The 27,995-nt window shown below is 26.4% G+C and overlaps 1 protein-coding gene across 7 annotated transcripts in view; it reads right to left on the reverse strand.

Annotated features, from left to right (window-relative positions):
• Positions 1–27,995, reverse strand: part of LOC129963208 (rap guanine nucleotide exchange factor 2-like) — a 134,593-nt gene that overhangs the window by 87,330 nt on the left and 19,268 nt on the right. For 4 of the 7 annotated variants that reach the window (XM_056077390.1, XM_056077389.1, XM_056077391.1 and 1 more), the window contains exon 2: positions 2,323–2,398. In XM_056077390.1, the coding sequence (XP_055933365.1) occupies positions 2,323–2,398 (76 nt within the window). Of the gene's footprint in view, positions 1–458; positions 830–2,322; positions 2,399–12,527; positions 12,779–27,995 lie in introns of those variants that run through there. The other 3 variants (XM_056077393.1, XM_056077394.1, XM_056077387.1) reach the window with 2 other exon arrangements.

A 27,995-nucleotide genomic window follows, 5' to 3' on the forward strand; every position in this document is an offset into this window, starting at 1 on the left:
GTCTGTTAAATATCTTTCATCTTCTGCTGTCAAACATCTAAAACTATTATTGGTCTTCTTTTAGGATTTGCCTATCAATCAACAGAATTAGAACAGAACTCATGATAAAATACTTACTGACAATAAATATTTATCATGCAGCTAAAAAAAAAATCTATAAATTTCATATATATAAAAAAATTTCTTTAATAAAAAATTATGAATGCACAAAGTTAAATGTGAAATATATTCTTCACACATAACTAAAAGATCAACAGCAGATTCTTCAAATAGTTTAAAAACTATTCTTTAAATTTATATGTGCAAAGTAAAATAAGTGCCACTAAATAAATGAAATGCAAAACTTCACCGATTATTAAACTTCACAAATATTGCAAATCTGGATTCTTTGCGTTTAGAAATTGATTAATACAACAACAAAACTACGGAACTATGAATAATATTGGAGTATAACTTACGAGGTTAGCTGCATTGTCAATTTGCTATACGGATGAATTGTAAATCACAGATTCTGCAAATGTAATCCTAAAAATGCATGCATTCCACGTGCATCACACAATTTGAAATTTAAATAATTTCTAAATTATTCTGTTGCATACAGAAACACTTTTATTTTTCCATCATTGAAGTTTATTTTTAAAAAATAAAATTAGCAGGATAGCATCGTCTTTTCTTTAAATCAATGTTTATAATAAACGCTATAATATCCGGTTAAAAACGAAGAAAATGAGTAATATATTCAATAAAAATCACTGGATTATTCTCCAATAAAACTGTACAATAATTACAGCATCACTAAATAGTTTTAATAGTAAGTTCAGAGCCAGTCAAACACCACACACTCTCTGCTAACTATTGACAAACTCTGAATGTTTGCTATGAAATAACATTGTTGTTGAATTAAATAGTTGCCAAAATATAACGCCAAGACTCAACAACACGTGCTTCGTTATCGAACAACATGGCACAATATTCTAGATACTGCGCCAAATATGGCAAACCAAACTTTTTATCGAGTTGAGATGTCTAAGTGGCGTCTTCATCAATCCATAGAACTGGAAGTAAAGTCTCCAGATAACAAGATTCCTAAATTATCAGATAATTCAATCTCAGATTCAGATTAGGCTAAGAATTTTTTTAATCTTTTTTCCTATAGAAGAGTTTGAAATCTCCAAATTATATTGAATAAACATTAGAAGATGCTAATATCAATGAATACCGGAATTTAATCAATAATTTTACAGTTTTAGAGCTAATTTATACATATATAAAGCGTATAGCCCAAAGAAATTTACTTTATATTTAAAATTCTTTATTGATTGAAATTTATTAAAGGAGACAACCGCCTGCTAAATCGATACCGAAACCGAGTGTTGGTTGGTTGTTTCCCCCTGACGTCATTTTCAAGCGACTAGATCAGATATAGAAATAGAAAAATGCACTCTTTAAAGTGGAATAGATTTATTTTGTACCCTAGGGAATTTGTTATATCTCTGTCCTAAGAGTTTTATAAGAATTCTTCAATTTTTTCAAAGTTATATATATTTTTTTTCATTTCCTTACTCTGTTCCTATTAATCATTAATTTCGACGATGTCACGTTGGTGATTTAAATCAAATGTTAAATCAAATCTGTTCAATACTTAAATATCTGTTTAGAAGGACAACCAGAAACAAATGTTTTCTCTCAAATTCAAAAATGTCATAAATAAGTTTATTTTGACTTGTTTGCTCAGCTCGGGGAAATAAAAAAGATCACACAGAAAATGAGGTTCAGGAACAAGTAGTCTTCACAAGGAATAATTTGACGTTTAAATTTATTGAGAATTTAAAAAATTCTGACTAAGCGCGTATTATATGATTGAAAACTATATGTTTAAAAAGTGAATATAGAATCCATATATTTATATAAGTTATATAAATATAAATTTCTGCTTAATAATAAAAGAAAAGCATTTTTGCAAAGAATGCTGTACGAAATGTTGACGTACATATAAAAAAACAGTTGTCTAAATATTAATAATTAAATATTATTTCGCAGCGGTAGCTCTTTTTTTAGTTATATGATGTTGTTTCATTCTTTTAGATTAATTTTCTGTTTCAAATGTTCTTGTGGTTTTGAAAACAAAAGGAAAAGAAAGAAAATATCTCTGAAATTGAATATACTAAAAAGTAAGCATGACTCGTAATCAAATGTGAGTTATAGCATAATTTTTAAAAACTACTTCAAATATAATTTTTCTAGAATAATTTAAATAGCATCCTTTTGTATAAAATATGAAATCTTCTTTTACGAAATTAAAAAGCATACCAAGATACTTACATTTACTAAAGGAGATATCGGCATTGGTTCATCATATAAACCTTGACGTCCAACGCTAAGAGATCGTTTTCCAAAGCTGCAATATAAGAAAATTAGTTAAAAGTTTTAAGCTACCAAGATACATACAGAAAATTTATAAATTAATAAATGAACATTCGAGAATTGTAAAAAGAGAAAGGGAGAGAGAGATACAGCAAATAATAACAGAAAAATATGAGTACAATTAACGGAAAATTAATTCAAATGTTCATAACAATTACTGGAATAAGTTATCTTATCTGTTAAATCACACAAATATTTAACTAAAGATTTCAACCAATGCAAATAAAATTTAATTTTACCTATTATTTGAAGATTGATTTTACTACTTTTTTAATGATTAAAATACTTCCAGTTGGAACTATAGAATAGATAATCTTTATAATTGAAATCATAGCGTACTATACTAATCAAATTATTTTATTAGTGAAAGAAAAAGGGCCTTCAAATGCAGAGTCGAAGTGTTTGTTACATATGCATAATTTTTTTTTATATAACATTGAAAGTTTTTAAAATAAGAGAATTTTCGAAATGTGAATTAGCTCAATTTTTGATTATCATGATAAAACTCGGCATTTGGATTTTTTTTCGGAATCTTTTATGCTCTCATTTTCAATTTTTCTAGCAATAGTACAGAGAAGCAAAAATAAGAGCAATAAATGAATTATTTTTAATTATTTGACTGAAAAATTTTAAAAAAAAATTAATTTAATAAATAAAACGAAATTAAATAAACAAATCTAAATAAGATAAATTGGAGTTACGCAGTTCTTAAATAATAATACAATGATTAAAGTAATTAGTTCTATTGCCAGAGAAGGATTATATACATATTGTACATAGTAAAAATGGTCTCTATCGCTTTCTGCTAAAAATAAAGCAGAATGAGCATCTCTGTACATGTTTTTTTTAAATTATTTTTACATTTATTTTTAGATATTCATTATTCAATAGCTGGTTCAAAAGATATTTAACTGCGAAATCGACTTTCACAGTAAAATTTCTAATTCAAATATTAGTTTTTTATATTTCAAAAATATAAAAAATTATGACTTTTTATATGGTTTTGTATCCGATTTAATAGGAATATCTTACATTTTGTGTCGTTTAAAAATAATTTTATAAATTTGTTAACTTGATGACGAGACAGTAGAATCCGGAACAGCACATAATGCGAGAATTTACGATATCTTCAAGTTATTGTGAGACATTTAGAATATTGGACGTGGAGATATTGTGCAATAATTCGTGTATATAACTCATATAACAAAATAAATCATTGTTTTTAACATGATAAAACTATCATGGTACGATGTTTTATACTATAGATTCTATCATCTTTCTAATTTTTTAGACTAATATGAAGCAAATAAAACACGTTCTGCAATTTACTTTTCAAATCCATTATAAATCTTTCATAAGAAAGAAGAAAGCAATCTCGTTGAACGTAAGCGAATTTGTGGTAAGATGAAAGATCCAACTACATCTTTATAACAAGGATGTAGATTAGATAACATATCTATATCTGCCATAGTTGATCTCAAGAAACAGGATGCATTTAAATCTTCATTCATGAAGACAATTTTCTGAATATCAGACATCCCAATTTGATACAAAATTTTCCAATGAATTCGTTCAAAATATATTGGCATAATACTGCATTTCAGGAAGAATGTGATTGATATTGGCACCATTAATGTCATTTCCAACGTATCATCTAGGCATGCGATCACATACAGATATACATATTTATCTTTTATATTTAGAAGACAAATTTTCGAAATTCATTTCGATTCGTCGGTAAACAAATCAAGCAAAAAAATAGCAGTTCTTTGTTCAGTTTTTTTTTTTATTTTTTACATTTTTTTATTCAATTTCTTTCCCAAAATATACTATATCGAGGTATTTTCCAAATTTATTATGTTTGGATAAAACAAATTTCATAATTTACTATATCTAAATAAATGTTATTGAAAATAACAATATTAAAATAGCTTTTCGAAAGAGAAGGGGGTGGGGAATGAAGCAGCCCGGATAACTTGAATCGATTTGCTTTTCTAAATAATTTAGTTATTAATTTGGCTCGTAGAGGGCGGCACGAAATTTTGATAAGTAGCTTAAGAAAAGACCTTTTTTTTTGTATATATGTATGCATGAAGCGCAGAAAAAAGAGACAGTGTGTGAGAGAGGAAGAACAGATTCCAAAAAATTCCAAACAATTCAATATTTAAATGGATAAAAATTAAATAAAAAATTGCTATCGTGTGTTTCATTTCCAACAATATTGCACTTCTTCATGCATAGCGTTTTATTATTATTTTTTAAATAACAGCACAGAATTATGTGAAAAAAAGAAAATTTCATTATCCTGCCAGTTAAAATTTTTTTTTACTTGCTTAAAACATAATAGCTAGAGATCATACTAAAAATCAAATCAATTATTAAATTGATTAATTAGGTCTTTTGAGACTTATTTTTGATTAAACAAACGACTTGTTGATACAAAAAAATTTTAATATTAAACATTCTAGATGAATTATAAACTACCTTTCATATTTAATTTATCGGTAATTGTTTTCCTTAAATATGATTTTAAAAACCATTCTAAATGAATAAGGTTAACTCAGATAAAATTACTAACAAAACTTTTTAATCAGAAATTTATAGAAAAGAATTTAAAACAATATAAAAGGCAATATGTCTTAGAAAATAATGTTATTATTTTTTTAGATAGAATTAATATTAATTTTTCTAACAGATTATAAGCTGCATAAATAATTAAAGACTTTGAGCAGCGGAAATTATTTATTGACGTCAAAACGCTGTAAACTGACCGTAGTTTTGTTTTTGATGTTTAACTCATTTACATGAAATTAATTACAAGCTGTTATTATTCAAAAACTATGCTGAAAATGGTTTATATAATATAATGATATAAAATAAAAATCAAACATGTCATCACAGTCGTTGAGAATAAAAAAGATATATTCACATATGTCTGAAAATAATGTTATTATTTATCGCCTTATGCAGTGATATATTTTTACATCATCATCAATTATGCACTTTTTACAGTTGATTTTTGAATAATTTAGCTATTCATTTATAAATTTATTTGTCAGATCTTATAGAAGTTGGTCAGTTTTTAATTGGGACATTTTATGTTAAAAAATTATTTGTTTCCATTTAGTTAATTTTAACAAAAATGAAGCTTTAAATTCATTTTTAAACTTAGTTTCCCAATCCTTTACAGATAATTAGACCGATTTAATCTATTACTTTAAAAAGTAAGGATAAAAAATCGTTCTGTATAATGTAAACAATATTTCCTTAAAAAATGTCAGACTAATAATTTTAGCATTTTCTTAAGGTAAACATAGAGTTTCTTGCTAATTTCTTCCCTATTACATTAATATAAATTATATAATATTAGATTAATTAAAAATTAAATAGATTTGAAACATTTTCTCTGTAATCTTTGGATTCTTTTATATAAATTAAAACAAACTGTGTAATTTTTTAACAAATAACATGCATCTCAGTTTTAACAATATCTGCCAACAGAATTGGGGTGACGATTTAAGTGTTATCGGCTTTCAGACTTGCTTAATTAATAGATTATAATGCTAGCTTAAATTTTACAAGTTTTATTTTAACTGTTTTAAGGCAGGGAAAAAATTGGATAATTTATAGAATTATTAGATATATGACAATTTTCTATAATACTGACTAAAATATTTGGATTAAAATGACTCTTTTAAATACTTTCGCAATTTTTTAAATATAAAAAGCCAAATTCTAATTTTCTTTAACTCTATTTAAATAAAATTATTTATTTCGTTCAGTGCATTTTTCGCTGCTTTTCAGTAAAGGTCTTAATTGCAAGTAATAAAATAAATTTTGAGAGAGTTTTTATTTGTGTATTCAGTTAAAAATTCTCTGCAGTCCTTTGCTCTTTCATTATTTTAGATTCCTCATATTTTTTTCTCTCGTTTTTTTTTTTTTTTTTTTTTTTTTTTCTGCAATTGCATTCCTTGCGTAGGATAAGTCACATAATTGCTTTTAAACCATCTTCAAAAATTATTCAAATGTAAAATAAATTGAATCAAAATATTTTTAGAAACATATTTTTGACATCAAACAAAATTAATAATTTGTTTTTTTTTTTATTTTAAATATTTTTTTTTATTTCTTAGCCTTTTATTTATAATTGATTAATTTAAATAATATGGTATGTTCAAAAAAAATGTCTCGAGTTTCCAACCAGGTGGCGCCACTTGTATGGAATAAATAATAAATAATCAGTTAATAAATCGATTAACTGATAATTAAATTCTGATACACTTCATTAAGTATTGTTACTAAAAATATTCAAGTGTAAAAAAAAAAAAAATCAAAACTTTTATGTGTCAAAAAAGAGTGAAAAATAGAACGCAATATTCCATCTTTAAACAAGCCAAATAGGCAGTTTATAGAAAATAAAATTGTTTTCAGTTTTTTTTTTTTTTTTTTTTTTCTTTTTTCGAAAAGGTCTTATTAGAAAACAGAAGGATTGGACAAAGTTATTAAAAATGCTTTTATAACTTTAAAAAAATATTTTACAGATCTCGGATCCATTTTTATAATTAAAAATTTTAAAAAAACTTTTAATATTTTGAAAAGTAAGCTTAGAGAAATAAAAATGGAACTAAGAAAATAAATTTAACTAACCGATATTAATTAAAAATACCGTTAAAAATTTAATGACAAATTCAAAATAGCATAATTTATGGATCATTTAAAACAATTTTGAGATAAAATTTTTTGGGAATGTTTCTACCATATTTAGAATCTATTTATATATTTTGATAACCCTAATGGACTAAAAAAAATATTTTGCATTTTTCTCTTTGCATCCATGATTCAATTGAATATTCGTTTTGCATGCCATAAATTTATCTTTAATTCGATGGTTTGCTAAGAATATGTTTTTTTTTTTCTTTCATTTTTTTTTTTTTTTTTAAATCTGAGATTGCAGTAATATGTGTTTAAAAAAAAGTAAATTCTTTTCAGTAATATTTTGTTCTCTTTCAAATAAATTCTTAAATACTTTTTTTTAATTTTAAAATTAAACAAAAACAGAAGCATTACATTTATATAGACATGTTGTCTAGATTTTATTTTTCTAAGCTTTTTAAAAATCTGAATTGGTTTTTAATTGAAACTATGATCAAAAAGAAATCTCGAGAAAATCTTTTCTTTTTTTTTTTCTAATTAGTGATCGGAATACCAAATTTACGTTATGTTCAACTTTCATACTATGACGTAATTAATTTTATCATCATATATCATCTGGCATCTAAACGTTCGTTACTTTAAGAAGCGATACAAAGTGGGTTTTTTTTCTTTTGTTTTTTTATTCGACAGAAATCTTAATTTAACCACGACCTAATGTATTCATCACGCGTTTGAAGCTACAGCATAAAACGAATCCAATAAATTTTTAATTCTTTAAATAAAATAAAAATCATAGTGACTCTGTTTGTATGTATGTTCCACGTCTTTTTCTAAATAACCGAGATGAATTCCACCAAATTTTGCACACTTATTATACAAAACAAGAGAAAGAATATTGTCAATTTTTCAAAGTACAAAAGTTAGTTAAATATTCACTTATTTAGAAATTAACCATAACTGCACCTTTTTTACTCTTTGAACTACTATTACTATTTCTTTAAGTTTATCCTTAATTTTTTATGGTTCTTTTGCCAATAATTTATTAATTCTAAAGTGTGACTTAAATAGACTTAAAAACAATCTTAAATCAATCGCTCAAACGAGGACAACCTCATTTACAATTTAGCACTTGTGAACAGAATTTGGAGAATTAATATAACAAATATTAATAACTTTTGGAGAAAAGTAGCAATCGAGGGTTTTAAAAAGCATCTGGTTCAATTGATATTCTAATTTTAAGTAAAAGCAGACAGTAAAAATCCTATATGATAAAAGCATTTCGTATATAATAATATTTTGTACAAAGCTACATTACAATAGTTTTTTTTTACATCAAAACTATTATATCATAAAAGGATTTTAATCCCGTGTAACGCTGGGTATATCAACTTGTCTAATATAAAAATTACAAGCTTGAACATTTTTTTAAGTCTCTTGCCAAACTTTGCAGGAATAATGGAAGTAATAATAATTCACAAGGAGGGGGCTGACTCTTTTGATGTAATGATTTTAGATGCACTCATCGCAGCATAATAACAAAATCTGCTTTCTATACATTGAGAGAACTCTCAAGTGTCCAATATCAAGGAAATTTGCTCGCTAAGATGTTAGTAACAGTTAACTGACTAACAGATTTACTAGGCAGATTCTGCTTTCACTGGAGCTGAAAAATGCCCCCCCCCATTTTATGTTGGAGTTTCAAACTGTTTAATTAAATCATTGACTTTTACATTCATCAAATAAAGGATACTGCCAACTTTCAGATCAAATATAGAAAGATATATCAAAATAAAATCCATTTTAGATCAGTTGATTTAACAATGGATTGGACAGAAGACGAAACCTTTAAATAGTTGTCCCAGGGGCAACTGTTCTTAATGGCAGATGATTTCAGAATGACTACTAATTTAAGCTGGGGGGACTAGTGATATGTAGGTATCAGCCTCTACCTGTTTACTTTGCAAGCTGCTTTCAATACCTCTGACAAATAATAGAGCTCTCTAGTTATGCCCTCCGTCAGAGAGGAAGTAAGATAGCATATGTTAATATAAGTTTAATAGAACAGAATAAGTGGTAATAACACTTGGAATGAGCCTAATAACACTTTGGAATGAGTGAATTCTTCATGCAATTGAAAAAAGTCTTAAAATAATACATTTTTCACCCTCTCTTAAAAACTGAATAGTAATGTATAAGAAACTTAAGATATTTGCACACATTTTTTTCTTCCAAATATTTTATGTTCGTACAGTGAACAGCAAATCAATCTAATATTTAAAATGTTTCGGTTGTCACTTCAATACCCAAGAGTTGTGTTCATATTTATTTAAAGTAAAACTTAAAGCATAATGGGAGTATAATGTTGTTTTAATGATAAAGATAATGATAATTATTTATCAATTAACCTTAAAGCTAACGGAAAAGAATTCCGTTGCAATTATATCTTTCCCGAAACAAATTTGCAAAAACAAAAGAACGATTTCATTCACACATTATATAAACGCCATCTGTCGACGTCAAAACTTCCAAGTTTCTTTTTTAACGATTGCATTTATTAATGACTTCAAGGAAAATTACAAATTAGCGTTGAAAAGTTTTCTAAAGAGAGAATACATTAAAATAACCCTTTCAAAAGACTTCGTTATAAAAATAAATGCTCACCCGTTAAGAAAACATTTTTATGAATTCGAGTTAGAATTTTAAAAAGTTGTTCTGTTGTTCTGAACTTTCAACACTAACTTGCTCTAAGGTATTTAAAATATAAGAAAGAAACGGGGAAATAATTAAATTCAGCAAGCGCATATTGTTATCTAAAATTAGCATATGTTGACAAGGGTGTTTTAAATATTTTGTATCAAGAGACATTCTTTTTTGTCATTTTAATTAAATATTTTAGAAATTTTCTTTAAGATAACCTTACATTTAAAAGGTTGTCTAACTAAGAATGAGGCAAATTTTCAATATTTAAACTGTTAATACGTAAAATTAAAATGTCAAAGATCAATGTCCGGGATTTCATTGTGCCCAAATTTTCGAATGTTCGAACAACAAAACTGATAATTTCGAATTCATAAATTAAATTCATAAATTAAAATATCTATTTTTCATATGCTATAATATATTTTTTTCAAAGATTAAAGATATCAGCAGGAATAGAAATTGTATGCGTATGGAAAAGGAGGAGGGATTTCATCGAAAATAAATCGATGAAATATCGAATGAGAAATAAGAAATTGCGATAGCATAGCTAAAAACGAAATTATAGATTACAAGGAGAATTAATTTTTTAGTGGCGCTATGAATTATGCGATTAGATTCCATTAAGAAAATTCATTTATAAAATAAACAGAACAGGTAGGTGAAAGGCTATTAAAATAACACTACTATAACTTCCATCACATTTTGATGCTTGAAAATATATCATTGAGAGCATCATGAACAGTAGGTTATGCATATTTAATTGAAATTAAACACGCACTCTTCCTCTAAACACAAACATACTCTCGACGAATCAACTTGTCGCCAAAAGCGGTTATAAATTTATAAATGAAAGGAGGAAATAGTTATAAATACTTACTAAAGTTTAAAAAAAATTAAAGTTATCAAAAAAATAAAAAAAAAACATGTGTGAAAGTAGGAAAAAAAATTAGTACTCATTTAAAATATTTATTAACGGATGATAAGAAAGAGGGGAGAAAATAAATGATTATTTTCAAGATTCATGATTATTTTATCAGCAAGAATGTTTTTGTATAATTGATAGTTAAATCACTTCTGTACCAAATTGAAGCTCACATTTTAAAAAATTAACCAATAATTAAAGTGATAAATAACACAATGAGCAGAACAGCACCATGCTTCTAAAAAATGTACATACCAATCAAAATTTAAATAAAAATATCTTTGCTGAGACAGCCTTTAAGAACAAAATATATAAAATGTTTGATTAAAAAGTTTGGTAACCATTAATCCCAACGAATCAGCTGATTGCCAGTGGCGGCTACTAAATAAATAAAGGTGATTGGAGCTCCTAATAGAAAGCTTCGTAGCATAATAATTGTATAGGTTTGAGTCTTCAGTCTCTATTTTATTTTTAAAAATTCACTCTTAAATACAACAACGTATAAAAAGTGCATTTTATATTATCTTGACTCTTTTGCACATAAGCGCAGTCATTAAAACGATGACAAAATAGTAAAATATATTTAAAAATAGTTTTACAAATTTATTAAAATTAGAGAAATCTTTGTACGAAAGAAAAATGGATATTCTTTAAAGCTAAGTTTTCCAATTTTAAAATTGTAAAAATGACTTTTCGACAAAAATATATGATAAATGTAGTAAAATACTTGAACATTTACTGCTAACAGAAATTTGCATCATATATTACAAATCACAAAAGTGATACTTCGAATCAACCGTATTAATTGTAGTCACGAAATTCTAGCCATGTGACTATGTTCTGAATGAATTTTTTCGAAAAATGTAATAAAATACTCCATTTTTAAATTTTCGTATCAAATGAAACACAAAACTATAGTTACTATATATATAAAATAAAATAATTAAAAGTTAAAAAAAATAATAATTAAAAGTTAAAAGTTTCTTGTAAATAAAAAAAAAATCTTTTCTTTCTTCCTTTTTTAAAAATCTAAATAGCATAAAGTAAAACCCTTCTAATTTATAAGTTTATGAAAGGATTCGCTTAAAACCTTGTAGATAATATATATATATATATATATATATATATATATATATATATATATTACCTAGTTTTGAAACTAAGAAGTGAGCTCTATCCACTTTTAAAATAATGAGTTTGACTAATAAATAATATGAAATTTTCATTAAATCTTTTTCTATTCTGGAGTACTAAAACATATGTGAAATCTTAGAAAATGGGTAGATTATTTATTCTGTAATTAAAGAATTGAAAAGCTGAAAAATTTGTATACCAAATTTGAATAAAAGTACGCAAAAGGTTTTAATTTATAAGGTTTTCTTTTAAAAATTTTTGCCCTTTTTTAGCATTTGTGAAAATAATATTTAAAGATATAAAATAGCATTGTAGTAATGTACATCATGAAAATAACCATGAAACGAAATTCAAATGGTTTTATGAAGAAAACGGTCCAGAAATTAAAGATATTGAATAAAAAATATTGTATGTTTTCGCCAAAAATTAACTATTTAACTTATTTACTTATCTTACTTCTGAACTTATATATAACTTCTATAACAAATAATATTTCTGATTTTCTCTTGTAAAACACACTTTCGGTATAATATAATAAAATGATTCAAAATATTAGAATAGCAGAAATGAAATAATCAATAATTTTAAAGAAAAGGAATTAGTTCTTCTTAGTTCAAGAGATCATTACACTGAAACTGATGAAGAACATACACATAAGACAACTATGAAATAAAGACTAGCCCGCTTCACTTACTTCAAAAACATTGGATTGGATGAAAGTTCCCGAAGGACTGCGTCCAGCTCTCCTTTGACTGGACTCATCATTTTGAAAAACTTGTAAATCTATCCACGGGCACCGAAGAAGACGACACAAAAATTCAATTGACAGTAATTCACAACAGTACAACGAAAACACTACACATTCTCTAAGAATGACTCATTCATAAATATCAAGCGTTATATCTACGGTGGAAACCATACTTTCCCGAATAAGCACATGCTATACTTTCTTCACATAGATCCAACCGGCTGCCTTGTTTTCGTCAAATAGGTCAACGATCGTAGATGATAATATCAGATAACATCCAATTCCAGTGGTGTTATGGCATCTTACCGTTCAGGGAGAAGTATTTTATCGCCACTGCCGCGACTTCAGGAGCCTTTTAGTAAATCGTGATGACAGGAATTTGGTGCAGTCTTTTGATAAGAATCCTTCTTAGTACTGATTGGTTGATAAAAATGATCGGTTTCGAATTCTATTAAGAGAGCATGAGGTTCATTAGGAAATAAGAGCAGAAGAAATTATTTAACTGTTGACAGCAGTTTTTATATTATACAATCATGCTTTAAAGCAGAAAAGATTAGATATTGGATGCTCTTGGACTTAAAATTGTTAAAAAAATCTTGAAATGCCTACTATTCATCAAAAATTTCAAATGGATAAATTTAGTATCAAAATATATTGGAAACATACATACATTCATAAAGGATCACATATCACTGGATTTTAGAAGTCATTATTTATTAATTTCGAATTCGTGAGAAACCAATTCTAAGTTCCAAGATGTTGCCACAGTTTCATTAAAAATTCTTTCGTATACTTGTGTTCTGTTTAACTAAAATATGTTATTTCTTCTATGAATTATTAAATGGCATACAAATAAGAAAGTCATTTTCAATGTATCATTATAAGATTTTGAATGCTGAAATATAAAACATACCAGTATCACCATTAAATTTTGGAAGCTATGATTATGTAAATAATTCTTTCTTTACAGAGATATTTGAATAAGAATACTTTCGTTTTAAACGTCTTTGCACATTTTAATAATCATATTCTTAAACTATTCAGAAAAGCACTTTGATTCAAAACAATTCATTAAAAATATTTGAATTTCATCATTTTTCTCTAGATATTCTTGTAATATTATTCATATTAATTATTCTTGGATAAATGCTGTTATTTGACGTGATCTGCAAATAATACTATTCATTGCAAGTGCTTATATCAGGTTTCTTCAGATATCCTTCCTTGTATATTTTTAAAGATCTATATCCTAGGACATATGCTATTCCTTGGTGCAATATCGGATCGAAACCTGTAATATCCATAAAATGCGATAGGATTATTTAAAAAACGGAAGTCTAAAAAGAAAAAGTTTCACTCGCAAACGCTAGAACTTCAATAAAAAAATAATAAAAAAAACCCAGAAGATTATTCACAAAAATAACACTGAATAATTTATGCAGTATTAATCCGAGCAGTCATTTTTCCAGGAATCGTTTGTAGATTTGAAAACTGAACACAGTCATTGTTTTCATCAGTGATGGAATACCATAACCACAAAAGATTGAAGAAACTTGATCATTCACAAACACAATACCGAAATAAATTCTGCCACAACAAATTATGCAATATTAATCCAAGTATTCACTTTTTCAAAAATAGTTTGCAGATTTGAAAATTGAACACTGTTAATTTTCATTAATGATGGAATACTAAAACCACAAAAGATTGAAGAAACTTGATCATTCACAAACACATTACTGAAATAAACTCTGCCACAATAAATTACGCTATATTAGTCCAAATATTCACTTTTCAAGAATCGAATGCAGATTTGAAAACTGAGCACTATCGTTTTTCATTAATGATGGAATACTATAACCGCAAAAGATTGAAAAAACTTGATCATTCACATAGAATACCGAAATCAATTCTGCCACAATAAATTACGCAATATTAGTCCAAATAGTCACTTTTTTAGGAAATCGTTTGCCGATTTGAAAAATGAATGTAATCTTTTCGTCAATATAAAACATCCAAACATACAATAAATTACGCACTATTAGTTCAAGTATTCACTTTTTCAGGAAATCGTTTGCAGATTTGAAAACTGAACGCAGTCATTTCGTTTATATTAATCATCCAAAAAAGTTCATTACAGATCCATCCATGTTGACGACAGATGCTTCAGGTAGAATCTGACTCACTTTCGCTTGTTTTCTAGAAGTGCCCCCACGTACGTCTTTCTTAGTGGGAGTCGCAATTCCGTTTTAAGCTCTTTCCGAGTTGGAGAAAGTCGGGCCATATGGCGTCAACCCCAGATGTTGAGGTTGCAATCCTTTCAGAGAGGATTGAGGCGACCGTGACATGAATAGTAAGAAGCGAGCAGCCAACAGCTGATGGGGCGAAAGATTAGGAGGAGGGGGGGATGCTTGTTTATATTTATTATTTTTATTATTGTGTTCCTTTTTTTTTTTTTTTTTTTTTGACGTTGCTACATTCTTCAGCAGACATTTTTTTTTTTTCACATTGCACCCGGTGCATATGAGATTCGACTGTTATTTTTATCCCTACTATATTTTTATTTTTTTTCCCCACGTAGATACAAAAATATGAAGGAGATTTGAGTTTCTAGTCCATAGTAGTCGTGATAGAGTTTTAAGTTAGATTCATCTATCCTTTTTTATTTTTAAATTTTATTCTTAGTCATATCGTGACGATAATTTACAAACAAAATATATTTTAACATTGTTGCAACACGCTTGAGTATGAATGCAGTAATTAAAACACCGAAGAATTTTGCTTGCTGTTGCAAAATTTATTTAAAAATATTTTTAAATATAAGCGAAAAATTGTATGAAAATAAGAATGCTATAATCAAAAATTTATATTTTTTAAATTTTAAGGTGGCATAAAAATGATTGTTTTACAATCATATGTTCAGTTATTGACAAAAAACGTAAACATTTTCATTAATATTTGATTAACAATTTAATTTAAATTTGAAAATCCTTATCTAAGTGAACATCTACTTCCCTTTAAGTAATTGTATGCCACAAATGGTTTTGAATGATTTTTTTTTTCCGTATGCCATTAGCATAACAAAATTTACAGAGAACATGCCAGTTTATAATCATTACAAAATTAAAAAACAACTATATGTTTCAGTAGATATATGTGGTTAAATACAAGGTTTAGTTAGATATATGTGTACATATAAATTATCATGCAACAATCATAAAAAAAAACCTGCTAAGATATGCTGGCATATTGTATTGTATTATATCTAAATCCATTGTAAGTCTCCCTCCAAATCTATTTCATCAATAAATTTCAAATTTTTTTTAAATATCATAAATATTTACAGTATAAAATATAGTAAATATTATACATATTTATATTATGTCATATCAAATCATTTATTGAAAATTACTTTGAGTAAGAGTCTTATGCAATAAAGTAAAAACATATTTAATAACGTTAACTCTCGATGGAATCCCAAAACTGCAACTTTCTTTTTGTTAAAATGAGACCATCTCTTGCATTAAAGAATTTTCTCAAAACATTATAGAATGTATCAAAACATATTTTTTTTAAAAATTGTAATAAGCTGTTTTTTTCTATAAATTATTAATGGTTTTCAAAGAATGATATTACTTGAACTAAAAAAATGTGAGTGGCAACTTCGATGTATGTTTACTACATAAAATATGAAGAATCAAATTTCTATCCTATTTACAGTTAAAAACAAATTGTCCAGTTTTGAATCAATTTTCAAGTAATAGAAAAGTTCGAAGCAATTTTCTAGACACAGTTTTCAGTATCAATAAACCGTATTTAAATATTTCTCTTTAACATATTTTGTTTATTCAAAATTATGTTTTTAAAACGAATCTTTGATGCCACCACCATTCGTTTTGTAAATGGTTTCCTATGAATTGGCCCAATATTTTAAGTGCACAAAGAAAACATAGTTTTTAATATTTTTTAAAAATTAGCAGTTTAATTAATTATTAAAAAATATCTCCACTAAGACCTTCTTAATTCTTTACAAGATGTGTAAGAAAAATTTGAAGAATATCTATTCTGTAATTTGGATTTCTACAAAGAACAGGAAATTGGAGTTCCAAATTTATTTACATAGATTATGGATTTATAATTTAAAGATATTTAATTTGTATTTAAATTTATAGAGTTGTATACGGTAACTTTTACAATATATTTTCGTAAGACATAACGAGAAAAATTTATATTCAAAGTTTAGTGGTTTTATTTATCATAAATCACTTCTAAGTTCTTAGAAGATTAGTTTTTTTAAAAATTTAATTACAACCAATTATTTTCTAAACAAAATGTTTTCAAGAAATCTATGTAGATAATTTTTCAAAATTGCTAATAATAAATAAGAAAAGTTGTTCTTTCTTTAGTACACAGAGCTTTACACTCAAGTTTCATTTTATTTTTTCTTAAATAAAGATGCCTTTTCTATGTATAAAACAGACATGAAAATTCTCTAATTCTCGAATAACTACCCAACGAATGGCTCTGCATATGACAGGTTTTGAAAATAGGAAGTACTAAATACAGGAAAACAGTCTGAGCGGACGTGATGTCATTCGCAGCTCGTTTTCTATCGTCTGCAGTTTCCCGTTCTTTATTTATTTAATCTTACATTTAAGAACATTTGAAAAGAACATTAGTACGTGCAAGTAAATTTTACAAGGTAACATCGAAGAATTCCAGAGCAATTTTTTGGCACGTGTCTTGAAACTTTGTAAATTAATTCGAGCAGATATTCATTTGGAATTCTTATAGAAGCAGTTAGTTCATTGACCTTAACTGTAGCATTTTTCGCGAACTTTCAGAATTACAAATACTAAATGAGGAGAATATAAATAAAATAAAATGTTCTATTTTGTTTTAAAGTATATGGCTTTTTTTAATTTTTCTTCTGAATAGACTGCTAAATTTAAGGAAAGTAAATAGCTTCTGCTAATAAATATTCGGCTTATGGTGTCTCTGATTTAAGTTTGTGATATTGTTAATGAAAATTATTACTATTTTATATATATATATATATATATATATATATATATAAAGATTTTTGTTCTTTGTCTAGATGGCGAAATATCATTAAGATGTGCTGAGATTTCCGGATTTTGCTAGGGGCTAACTTATTTGAGTATAATTTCGAAAAGTTTCAAATGTAATGAATTTACTTTTTTTGAGAAATATCCCAAGTGCAGAAAACACAGAAGATATTTTTTTCAAAATATAAGTTCATACAAGAATTATTTTTTAACTTGACCACTTCTAATTAAAAATATTTTAAATGAATCTTCGAAAAAAAGTTTCACCCAAAGCTTGATCAAAAATAAACCAATAAAAAGGATAAAATAGGTGAATACTAAATGTTTTTGATACATTTAAAGAGTATTACTCTGTTGAGACGAAAGATAAAAAAAGTAAACCAATAATTTTAGATAAAAAGAAACGAAAGTGGTTATTGATTTTGAAAATGTTGCTGTTTAAACGGCGAAATCTTGTACTAAAAATGTTAGATTGTTTAAAAAGAATTTTACATAATTATTCAATTTTGTGTTTCAAAATCATTGCTTTCATAAATAATATATTTCTGCGAAAAGCAATATGATTGTTTATCATACATTCTTCAATAAATAAACATAAAAATTCATAAATATTTTGAGGGCCATAGTAATCGACTACTGCTACAAATATGAAGCACGAGGAAAGTCTTCATTAATTAAAAAAATTATGCTTCCGTATATAGAAATTATTATTTTATCTTTAACATTTACATTAGAATTAAATGAAAATATTTAAAATAGTATTATTTTTATTAATTATTTTGCTATTTATTATTTTACTAGCCGCCTTTGGCGACCAGCCGGTTCGCCAATCTTAATGTTCGTTAAAATTTTAATAATTAAATATTTTATGCAATTTCTACTTTAATAGCTTCTTCATCAAAATATTTTAAAACTTCAAATTTTGATTATCATATAATTCATTCATAATATTATAAAGGCCTTCAGTCATAACGTAATATGTATCTCTCTAATTTTCTGTTAGCACCCGTAGAATTTATGCTTTAAATTAAAGTGGAAAGAATTTATCTTCAATTAATATAATAATATTTTTTACTGAAACAAAGCATTTTTTTATAATCTGATTACTGAAAATAGAGTCACTCAGCGTTTAAACTTTATGGGCACTAAAGAATATCTTTTTTAATTTATGTAATATCTCAAGAGTTGGTCAACAAAATTTTCTTAGATTCATTATGAGCAGATCGATTCATTAACAATGTTTAAATTTAAATGCATCAAACACTAAGAAAATAAAACGAATCGTTTAAAATAAACGGTTGAAAACAGGTTTTTTAAAAACTACTTAAAAAACGATGTACTTAAAACTATAAGCATATACAAAAAATATATAACTAACATAAATACAATTTACTTACAAAAGCATGCAACTAACCCAAAAATAATTTAAATCATCCATTGATAACGTTGTCATGGCAACAATCAGAACAGAATGCGCATGCGTGAATTTTCTTCCCCGGTTACGTAACGCAAATACGTGATTTTTTCTACGCCAGTTGGGGTAACGCTATGCGGATTAGAAATTTTTAATTTCCTTTATTCTGTTTTATTTTAATTCAAAAGTACTTCAGAATGAATCTGAAAGATTGATTCATTAACAATGTTTAATTTTAAATGCATCAAACATTAAGAAAATAAACAGAACCGATTGAAATAATCCGCCGAAAAATTTTAACCCTAGCCTCATTACTGTTGGGAGAAAAAAAAACTGAAGCCTTTCTCGTTTGGCGCTGGGGATAATGGAAGATTTTTTTGGCGGAAAAGTTGGCGGTGGGGAAAATGGAAGATTTTTTTGGCGGGAAAGTTAGTTTTTAATTAATAATTAAAATTCTAATTAAAAATTCGAAAAAGGAAACCCCAGGTGCACATTCCCAACCTCCAAGGTATACATGTACCAAATTTGGTAGCTGTATGTCAAACGGTCTGGCCTGTAGAGCGCCAACACACACACACACACACACATTGAGCTTTATTATAAGTATAGATTATATCCTTTTATGCACTTGCAATGTGTAGTAAGATTTTACACCATTCTTTAAAATGTGATAACAAATTATGCAAAAAATAGCCTTCAATGGCTTTTAAGTATTTATTTTGGTACAACCAGTAATTCGTAAGATAATGTACATTATAGTAGTTTTCATAAAAGTTTATCAAAATTTTAAGCATTGGAGTATTTATATCCTAAGCTGCGATATTTTAGTTAGTATGTAATTAACAACTTTTTTAAAACTGTAATCCTGCAATTTTATCTTTATTTTGCATTTCGATTTTTTTTTTTTTTTTTTTACATAAAACATTTATTTATTTAATTTGAGATATATATATGAATACTGTTGAATCTTTCTTAATTTACACCGATTTACATATTCTACAAGCAAAATATTTTCTACTTCATAAAACAGTTATGTGATAACACAAATAACTAAAAATTCATATCCATTACTTCTTTATACTCCTAAATAAACTTTGAGGGGGCGTTCCATATCTCTCTGTGCGGTGAACTGTTGGTTCAGATAAAAATTGTTGTGAAATGGTATGGTTTAAAGCTATCTAATATATGAAAGAATAACAAAATAAGAAATTCATCGAATAAACATCAATGTAATAATAATCGTCTGCTCAAATTCTGACAATAACAACTAAGATATGTGACCATGGAATAAAGTAATATGATATAAAACTTTTAAATATTAAAACAGATGCTTCATTTCGTGTTTTGATTATGATCATATTTCAGAAATTACTTTAGTTTTTCTGAAATTTATTTAAGTTGTTTTTTTAAATCAGAAAAGTTTCTTAATTATTGTTTAACTTGTAAGATTAAAGGAACAGATTATCGAACCTTCAATCCGTGATATTGTAGGTATTAAAAATTTCTATAATAATAATAATAATCATTTATTTATTAAACTATGAAATTATTTAAACCCATCTTTTCTTACTAGAGACATGAAGTTGAGCTCAAAACATTTAAAAAAGTAATTAATGACATTCAAAGTTGATAATTAATATTCTGTTTAATAATTTTATATCTCACAGAATATGTTTTTACTTCTCCAGATATAATTTATATGTTAGAAAATAATCTTTTTGTAACCAAACCTATTCAGATTAACTAAAGAAAAATTTCAATAATTCAAAAACGTTAATAAAATTTAGTAGAAAGTGAAAAGTCCATTTTATCAATTGCAGGTCACAATATATTAAAAACCATATATTAATTTATTTATAGTGCGTCTTCCGTTTTCTTGTGATACTCATTGTTCTTGAACCTTGAAATATCAATCCCCCCAAAAGCATAGGAAGTAATTAAATAAATACGATAAAAAAGTAAAATATTATTAAAATTTTTAAAACGAAAAAAAAATTATTTTAAAAATTTTAATATTTGATTCAATAATATTTAAAATAAAATAAATAAATCAAATCAAAAAATAAATATTATTTAAAATTAGTTAACGATAATATAATTTTTGCAATATACTATAAAAAAATCTAATATTAATTTTGTTTCAATTTTTATAAAAAAAATTCAAATATTTCCCCCGATTAGATTTAGATAATAGTATCGTAAGTTTAGTAAGTAATACGTTTAATAAGTTTAAAACGTTGAATTATTTTGCATTTAAAAAATAAAATCAAATTTTATTTACTCAAAGAAATCTAGTTACTTTGCTTAAAACACTATTTTAAACTGTGAAGAAAAAAAATATATAAATACTCTCTTTCTCAACTAGAATTTCCAATAAAATTGCTATCATCAGAAATTTAGACTGAAACGAAATAAGATTCCAGAATTGAATTTCTACTTTTGAATCACAGTCTATTTTTTAAACAATCGTCGGATTAAGATTTATTTTGTATCTTTCATGCAAATATTTATGGAAAATATTTGTATGAAGCATACAAATGAATTATATGGAATGTTTAACTGGCGAAGTTATTGTTAGCACAATATTTGATTACAGATTTTCACTGAAGTCTGAACAGCGGAGAAAACATATGAAATCTTGTCACGAAAACAGCATGCATTGCACGACGTCTCATTAAACTGAGCTAATGAATAATTAATATATATGTTTCTTTTTTCTTATTATTTTGCGTGACGTGTGAAATAAATTTTGTTTCTTGCACAGTGTGTAGGCAAGTTCGGGCTTTTCTTGTTTGTCGTAGGCACGTGGTAAAAAGTGCTCAGCGAAGGTGGGGAGAAATGAATCACTCCCTTTCAAAGCCACTAACACTTTAAAAACAAGTAGAGAGTAATTCTGTCGCCTTTATTTGAAAAATGTTATTCTGAATTGAAATTTTCCAACCCACAAAACACCGATCTGATGTTAACATTCACTAATTGTTCTGTTTTTTGAAGATCAAGTGTATTTTTTTTATTAAATTTCTTTTTACGAAAAGTTTCGTTTTAAGATTTAATCTAGATTTAGCTCCAGCTACTCATCCACCATATTAATATTATTAATTTAGTCATACCAAAAAACTTTAACAACTTATGCCTCATCATAACAAAAGAAACTTCTATTTTATTGTACTTGTTCCATGAACATAGAATATTGGAATTGGTTTGTTATATTTCAAAAGTACCGAAATTAATTGATAAGTCAAAGTTGCCAAAACTTTATTTTGCAATATCGTTCCAAAATGGAAGTCTATGTAACAGACGTTCATTGCTGGAGCATTTCTGGTCATGAATTTCCATGTAAATAAAAACTGATGAAATCGATTGAATGGTTAAAGCTCGAGGAATCTGTCATGGCTAATTTCCCATACAGAATATATAATGAAGCAATGTTTTTGAGATTTTGATCACAAAAAGGTGGTGGTGAGAGTCCACTTTCATTTTCTTACGCTCTAAGTCGCCAATAGTCATCAATGACGATCATTGGAGATTTATTTAGAAATCATGACCTTTTACATAAAAGAAAAAGTGGCTAAATCAGAATATTTGTTGAGAATAATGAAGCAGTTCCTTTTGTACTTCTCAATTATTTTAAATTCATAGTTTTCATATTCAACCAAGTGTCTGACTCGTGCAAATCATTTTCTATATTTGAATCTGTAATTAAGTCAAAGTGGCAATTAATTTAAAAGTTGAAATTAATTTGGGCAGTATATCAGATGGCCAATATATATTTCATATTGTTTAAAAGTACCATTTAAATCATATTCATATCTTCTTCATATGACTATTTTTTGGGCTGCATTTAGAAAACCACAAAAAATGCAGCTCCAATAGTAAGCAGTAGATATTAGCTAAAGGCAGAAATTAAAAATCTATAGTTACTAATTAAAATAATAAAACATTTTAATTAATTTCAAAAGTTTTTTACGCTTTCCTGGGATTATTCTGCTCCAAAATTTTTATTTATCGGTACAAAAATAAAATTGAAAAATTGATAGTAAAATAATACAGGAAACAAAAAAATGAAAATCGGTAAACCTTTTGTTCTCTTGTCGTCAATTAAACTAGTTCACAATTTTATATAAGTTTATAATTTTATTGTAAGACCTACATAATAAATTTCATCTATCAAGTTCTTTATTCTGTTATTGCATGTATCACACACTCTGACTTATTTTCAGAACTGCTTCTTTTTTTTTTCAATTCAAACTAGAGATTCACCAAAAGCTCAAACTTTGCGATTTCAGTATAATCAATATTCTGTACAAGAAAAAAAAATAGTAAAAAAGAGTAAAAGAGAAAAAAAAAAATACTAAAATAGTAAAAGAGTCGAACATTTTTCACTACATTAGTTCAGATCTTAACTTATTTTTTTTGTAGTAGAATATATTATTTACGAATTTTCATTAAAACATTAAACCTTACACAAAAACGAAAAGAATCGAATTTTCATTATCAGACACTAGAAAAAGTAATAAAAAAAGACTAACTTATTAAAAAGTTTTCACAACATTAGTTCAAATCTTGACTTATTTTTTGCAGTAGAATATATTATTTACGAATTTTCATTAAAAAATTAATTCGCACACAGAAAAAGAAAAAAAAATCGAATTTTCATTATGAGGTACTAGAAAAAGTAATTAAAAAAAGAATAATTTATCAAAAATATTTTCACTACATTAGTTTAGACCTTAATCTTTTTTTTTTGTAGCAGAATATATTATTTACGAATTTTCATTAAAACATTAAAACTTACAAAGAATAAGAAAAGAATCGAATTTCCATTATCAGATTTGAAAACTGATCAATTTCCAAATTAATTATTGTAATCTTATTTCACAAATTTATATCCTTACTTTCATTTCCACTAACTTTTACGCCCACTCTTTAGCTTAATTATACTCGCATTACAAAAACAAAACCCGCGGTACCATAAATATCTTTTCGAGGGACTCTGCTCGTAATCCTCTTACCATAATTTTCTGTGACAGAGTTCTTAAGCCTTGCTTCTAGTGATGATATTAACGTCATAAAAATGGAGGTTTTTCTTGGAGGAAATTGCCATGACAGTGCCATGTGACATGTATTCCAAAAACGTTGCTGGGATCTTGGAAGGCAATTAAGCTTATATGTAGAGTGGAAGTTGACAGGCGCATTTTAATTTTGTTTCAAGAAATCTTTTAGATGGGTATTAAGGAAGAAATATTTTTCTGAATCATTTTTTGAAACATTTACTTTTTCGCCAATAGGTAGAAGTTTTAAATTAAAAAAAGCATACGAAATTGGCTTGGAGAAAGTTTCGTTGATGTCGGATATAATGGATCTTGTGTTTATGTTTAATTCATTTCTACATTTAACTGGTGCAATTTATGATAAGAAATTGGGTTTATCGATTATATGGATCATGAAACCAAACGCACCAAAAAGGAAAAACGGCGCCAAAATTTGGCGTTCTTTTTAAATATCCACAATATTCAACGCACAGAGAAAGAGATCGCTAATGATCTCCATTTTCTTGTCGACTGCTACTTGAAACCGTCACCAACGAATGGTTCATTTAACGGATATGTAACTTGTAAGAAATTACATTTTCTCAAAAATAAAATAAATTATAACGTTTTAAAGTAAAAAAGTAAAGGAATTACTAAAGTGAACTGATGTCTGGAATTATTTGTCACTGATTTGTCTAGAGTTTGAATTAAATATCTCATATTGCACCGTATTTTATTTGAATAATGACTCTTATTATAAAAGAATTGAATTAAATTTTTAAAATTTAAGAAAGTTAATTTTGAACATAACGAAAGTAAAAAGGAAATCTTCCAATTTTCTAAAAGTGAAGCCTAGCAACTTTTATCTTTATGTATATAATGGATCATATTAACAAGAATCGTTCCAGTTTGCAATATTTTTTTGTCTCTTTTTAGAAAAATATTGTACAGGAAAAGCATCCCATTTTTGACTTAAATGTTCCAGGTATTCTTATTTGATATTTAATGGTAAATAGTTCATATTATAAATTGTAGTTAATTTTTTTTTAACATAGCTTTCAATAACTTTTCAACTTTTACATTGAATACATAGATTAGGCTCTTCTTAATGTGATCAGCATAAATTAATTTGGCTGATAAATAACGCAATGAATCTCAAAATATTTTATTTACTCTTCTTCATAAATTTCAAATTTTAAAATGATTTTTTATGTTTAATTAATTAAATTTATTTTATTATTCCACAGAGTTACATTTCTCTTACGTAAATATATTCCATATTTTTTCAATATACCTCCATAGAATAAAAGTCATATTTCAGAATTTGTGATGTACTCACTCTTTTGCAAAATATTCTTCTTTTTAAAATAAAATTTAAATTCATATTAAATAGAAAAGAATACTATTTCAAAATTTCACTTAGGAACTTTTTAAAAAATGCTAATTGATGCGATAAAATAACAGACCACACAATAAAAAAATTGATTTCAGCACTTTAACTAGAAGACTGCAAGAAAATTCCAATAAAACTTTTCCCATTTTCTTAGGCTGAAAGTTTCCACAGACTTAACAAATACCCTGAGAAAAAAATACACTAGAACGAATACGAATATAAAGCTTCGAAAAGATTTCGTATTCATGGAGAAAAGGTTAATGGGATACCAGATTCGTGGTTTAATAGGAATTCCTCAAATTTTAAAGCAATCCTTCGATTTCAGAAAAAAGATCTAGATTTTTGTGTCCGATTTGAAAGGCAAATAGAGTTCGTGGAATTGAGAAGACCGCCATAAAAGCTTGAACTTTAGTGGAAAAGAAAACGAGAAAGAATATATATATATATATATATTGTATAGTTGTGGTAAATGCATTGTATGTCCTATTTACGAAACTGTTTCGTACAAAAAAATATCTATCGAACAAATGTATTTCAAAAATTATTTGCAGACGATATTTAAATCTCAAATTTCGAATGTTTCCAAAGTTTCTAGGAAACAAGAAATAAACGTTATTTCAAAAGATAAATCTACAAATATGTTTCAACATCAATAAAATGTTAGTGAAACGTCAAAGGGAAATAAAAAAAGAATTCGTTTCATTGCAATGAAACAGGAAGCAAATCAGTAAGACCATTTGGAAACAAATTTAAAACTTTTATTATTCTTTTGTGACAGGAAACTTGTTTTTCCTTTCATTTCCTTCAATTTTGGTATTTTTTTTTTCCTTCTAGATTTCTCACTACAGTAGACTTAAAATTCATATTGTTCTTTCAAAATTAAATAGTTTTTTTTTCTTTTCAACTTTTCAGCTAAAATGATATTCATTAATAATTTCTTACTTGTCAAATACAACATTTTAATTTTTGGACTCAAGATTTTCCGCATTTTTTAAATAATTTTATTCTAAACTTCAGCCACAGTAGAACAAATTTTAGCCAAGAAATACATATGTATATTGGAGATTTTAAAATTATTTTCTTCTAATTTTCTTGGGAGAATATTTTTACTATTAACAGAAAATAAAAAGATCTGAAAGACAATGAGACGTTACGTACAAAATTCCAAATCCAAGAAGATTATGCTAGACTAATCACTAAAATGGTCAATAAAAGCTTTGAGGATTAATCCCAAAATGACTTTCAATAGATGGCAGCACGAAATAAATTTTTAAAAATCGAAAGACATAAAGATATCCGATCTTTTCTACAGATATGGATCAAAATACAACAAACTCTTTTATCAGTAATTGTTGATCTTAAAATGTTTAAAAAAACTTTAATTAAATTTTTTTAAGTCTATTTAATGTTAAGAAAATAAATGTTTGATTTCTTTTAAATTATTTTTTTTACTTAACGAAGGTAAGACAACAAATTTACAAGTTCTAGATTCCGTGATTTATTAATTCTTAAATGTACTCGTAGGTCTACCATAATAGATTAAATTGTTTAAAATCACTCTTGAGTTTTGTTCTTTTTCAACCATTTTGTAAGTTAGCGAAATGCAAGCAGTATTTGCAGAAATTGGCTTATTCGTGAATGCGTCATCACCCAACTTCACGGATAATCAAGAATTCACTGTACTACAGTCGAATTTGTCAATTAAAGTGCCAAAAATAATTTCAAGAATTTGTGAGTGTTGGTAGATTGTTTTTTATCTCTCTTGCTGCTGGTGTAGAACCTATTCTAAGTAGATATAGGTAATCGAAAATTCGGTACACGTGTAATTAAATAAATAAAAAAAAATCGTGACGTAACGAGATACAAAGCATGCCATACAAAATTTCCTTTTTTAAAAAATAAATTATTTCCTTTTTAAATGAATTTAGCATCTCATTGATATAAGTCTGTATTTATATAAAATAACAGAAGGGAGAGAAAACATAGAGTAAAATAAATCGATGAGAGTATATGCTAGCCAATACAGATTATTTGATTTAGAGTTACAAAGTTGGGCATAAATGCTGTTTGATCAGCAAAATGTGATTTCAGAGAAAATTTTTCGAAAAATCAACAAGAAATTTAATTAGTTAAAAGTTAAAGCGAGATTTTGAAGTTCTTCCACAATAACTTTTAAAAATATGATTGGAGGAAGAAAAAAAGATTTTAGCCTTATTTTAAAATTTCGAATTTACTTTTTTAATACCAATTTGGCGTTTCAATTATGATGTAGTGAAACTTTACTCTTATAAAATGGTTCATAAACACAGTAAACGAGCTGTAAAACTATTAAAACAACACGACTTTAATGTATCTCACAGCTTGATGTTAAGAACTATTTTGTTGGAGTGACTTTATCTCAAGACCATCTAGTTATGCATAAGAGATTTTAATGAAACTAAGCACAATCAATATTCCAAATAGTTGCCTTTGATGAACCATTAGTCGCCAAAGTATTCTTATTCGAAT

Source organism: Argiope bruennichi, chromosome 3, assembly GCF_947563725.1.
Source record: "Argiope bruennichi chromosome 3, qqArgBrue1.1, whole genome shotgun sequence".
NCBI lineage: Eukaryota > Metazoa > Arthropoda > Arachnida > Araneae > Araneidae > Argiope > Argiope bruennichi.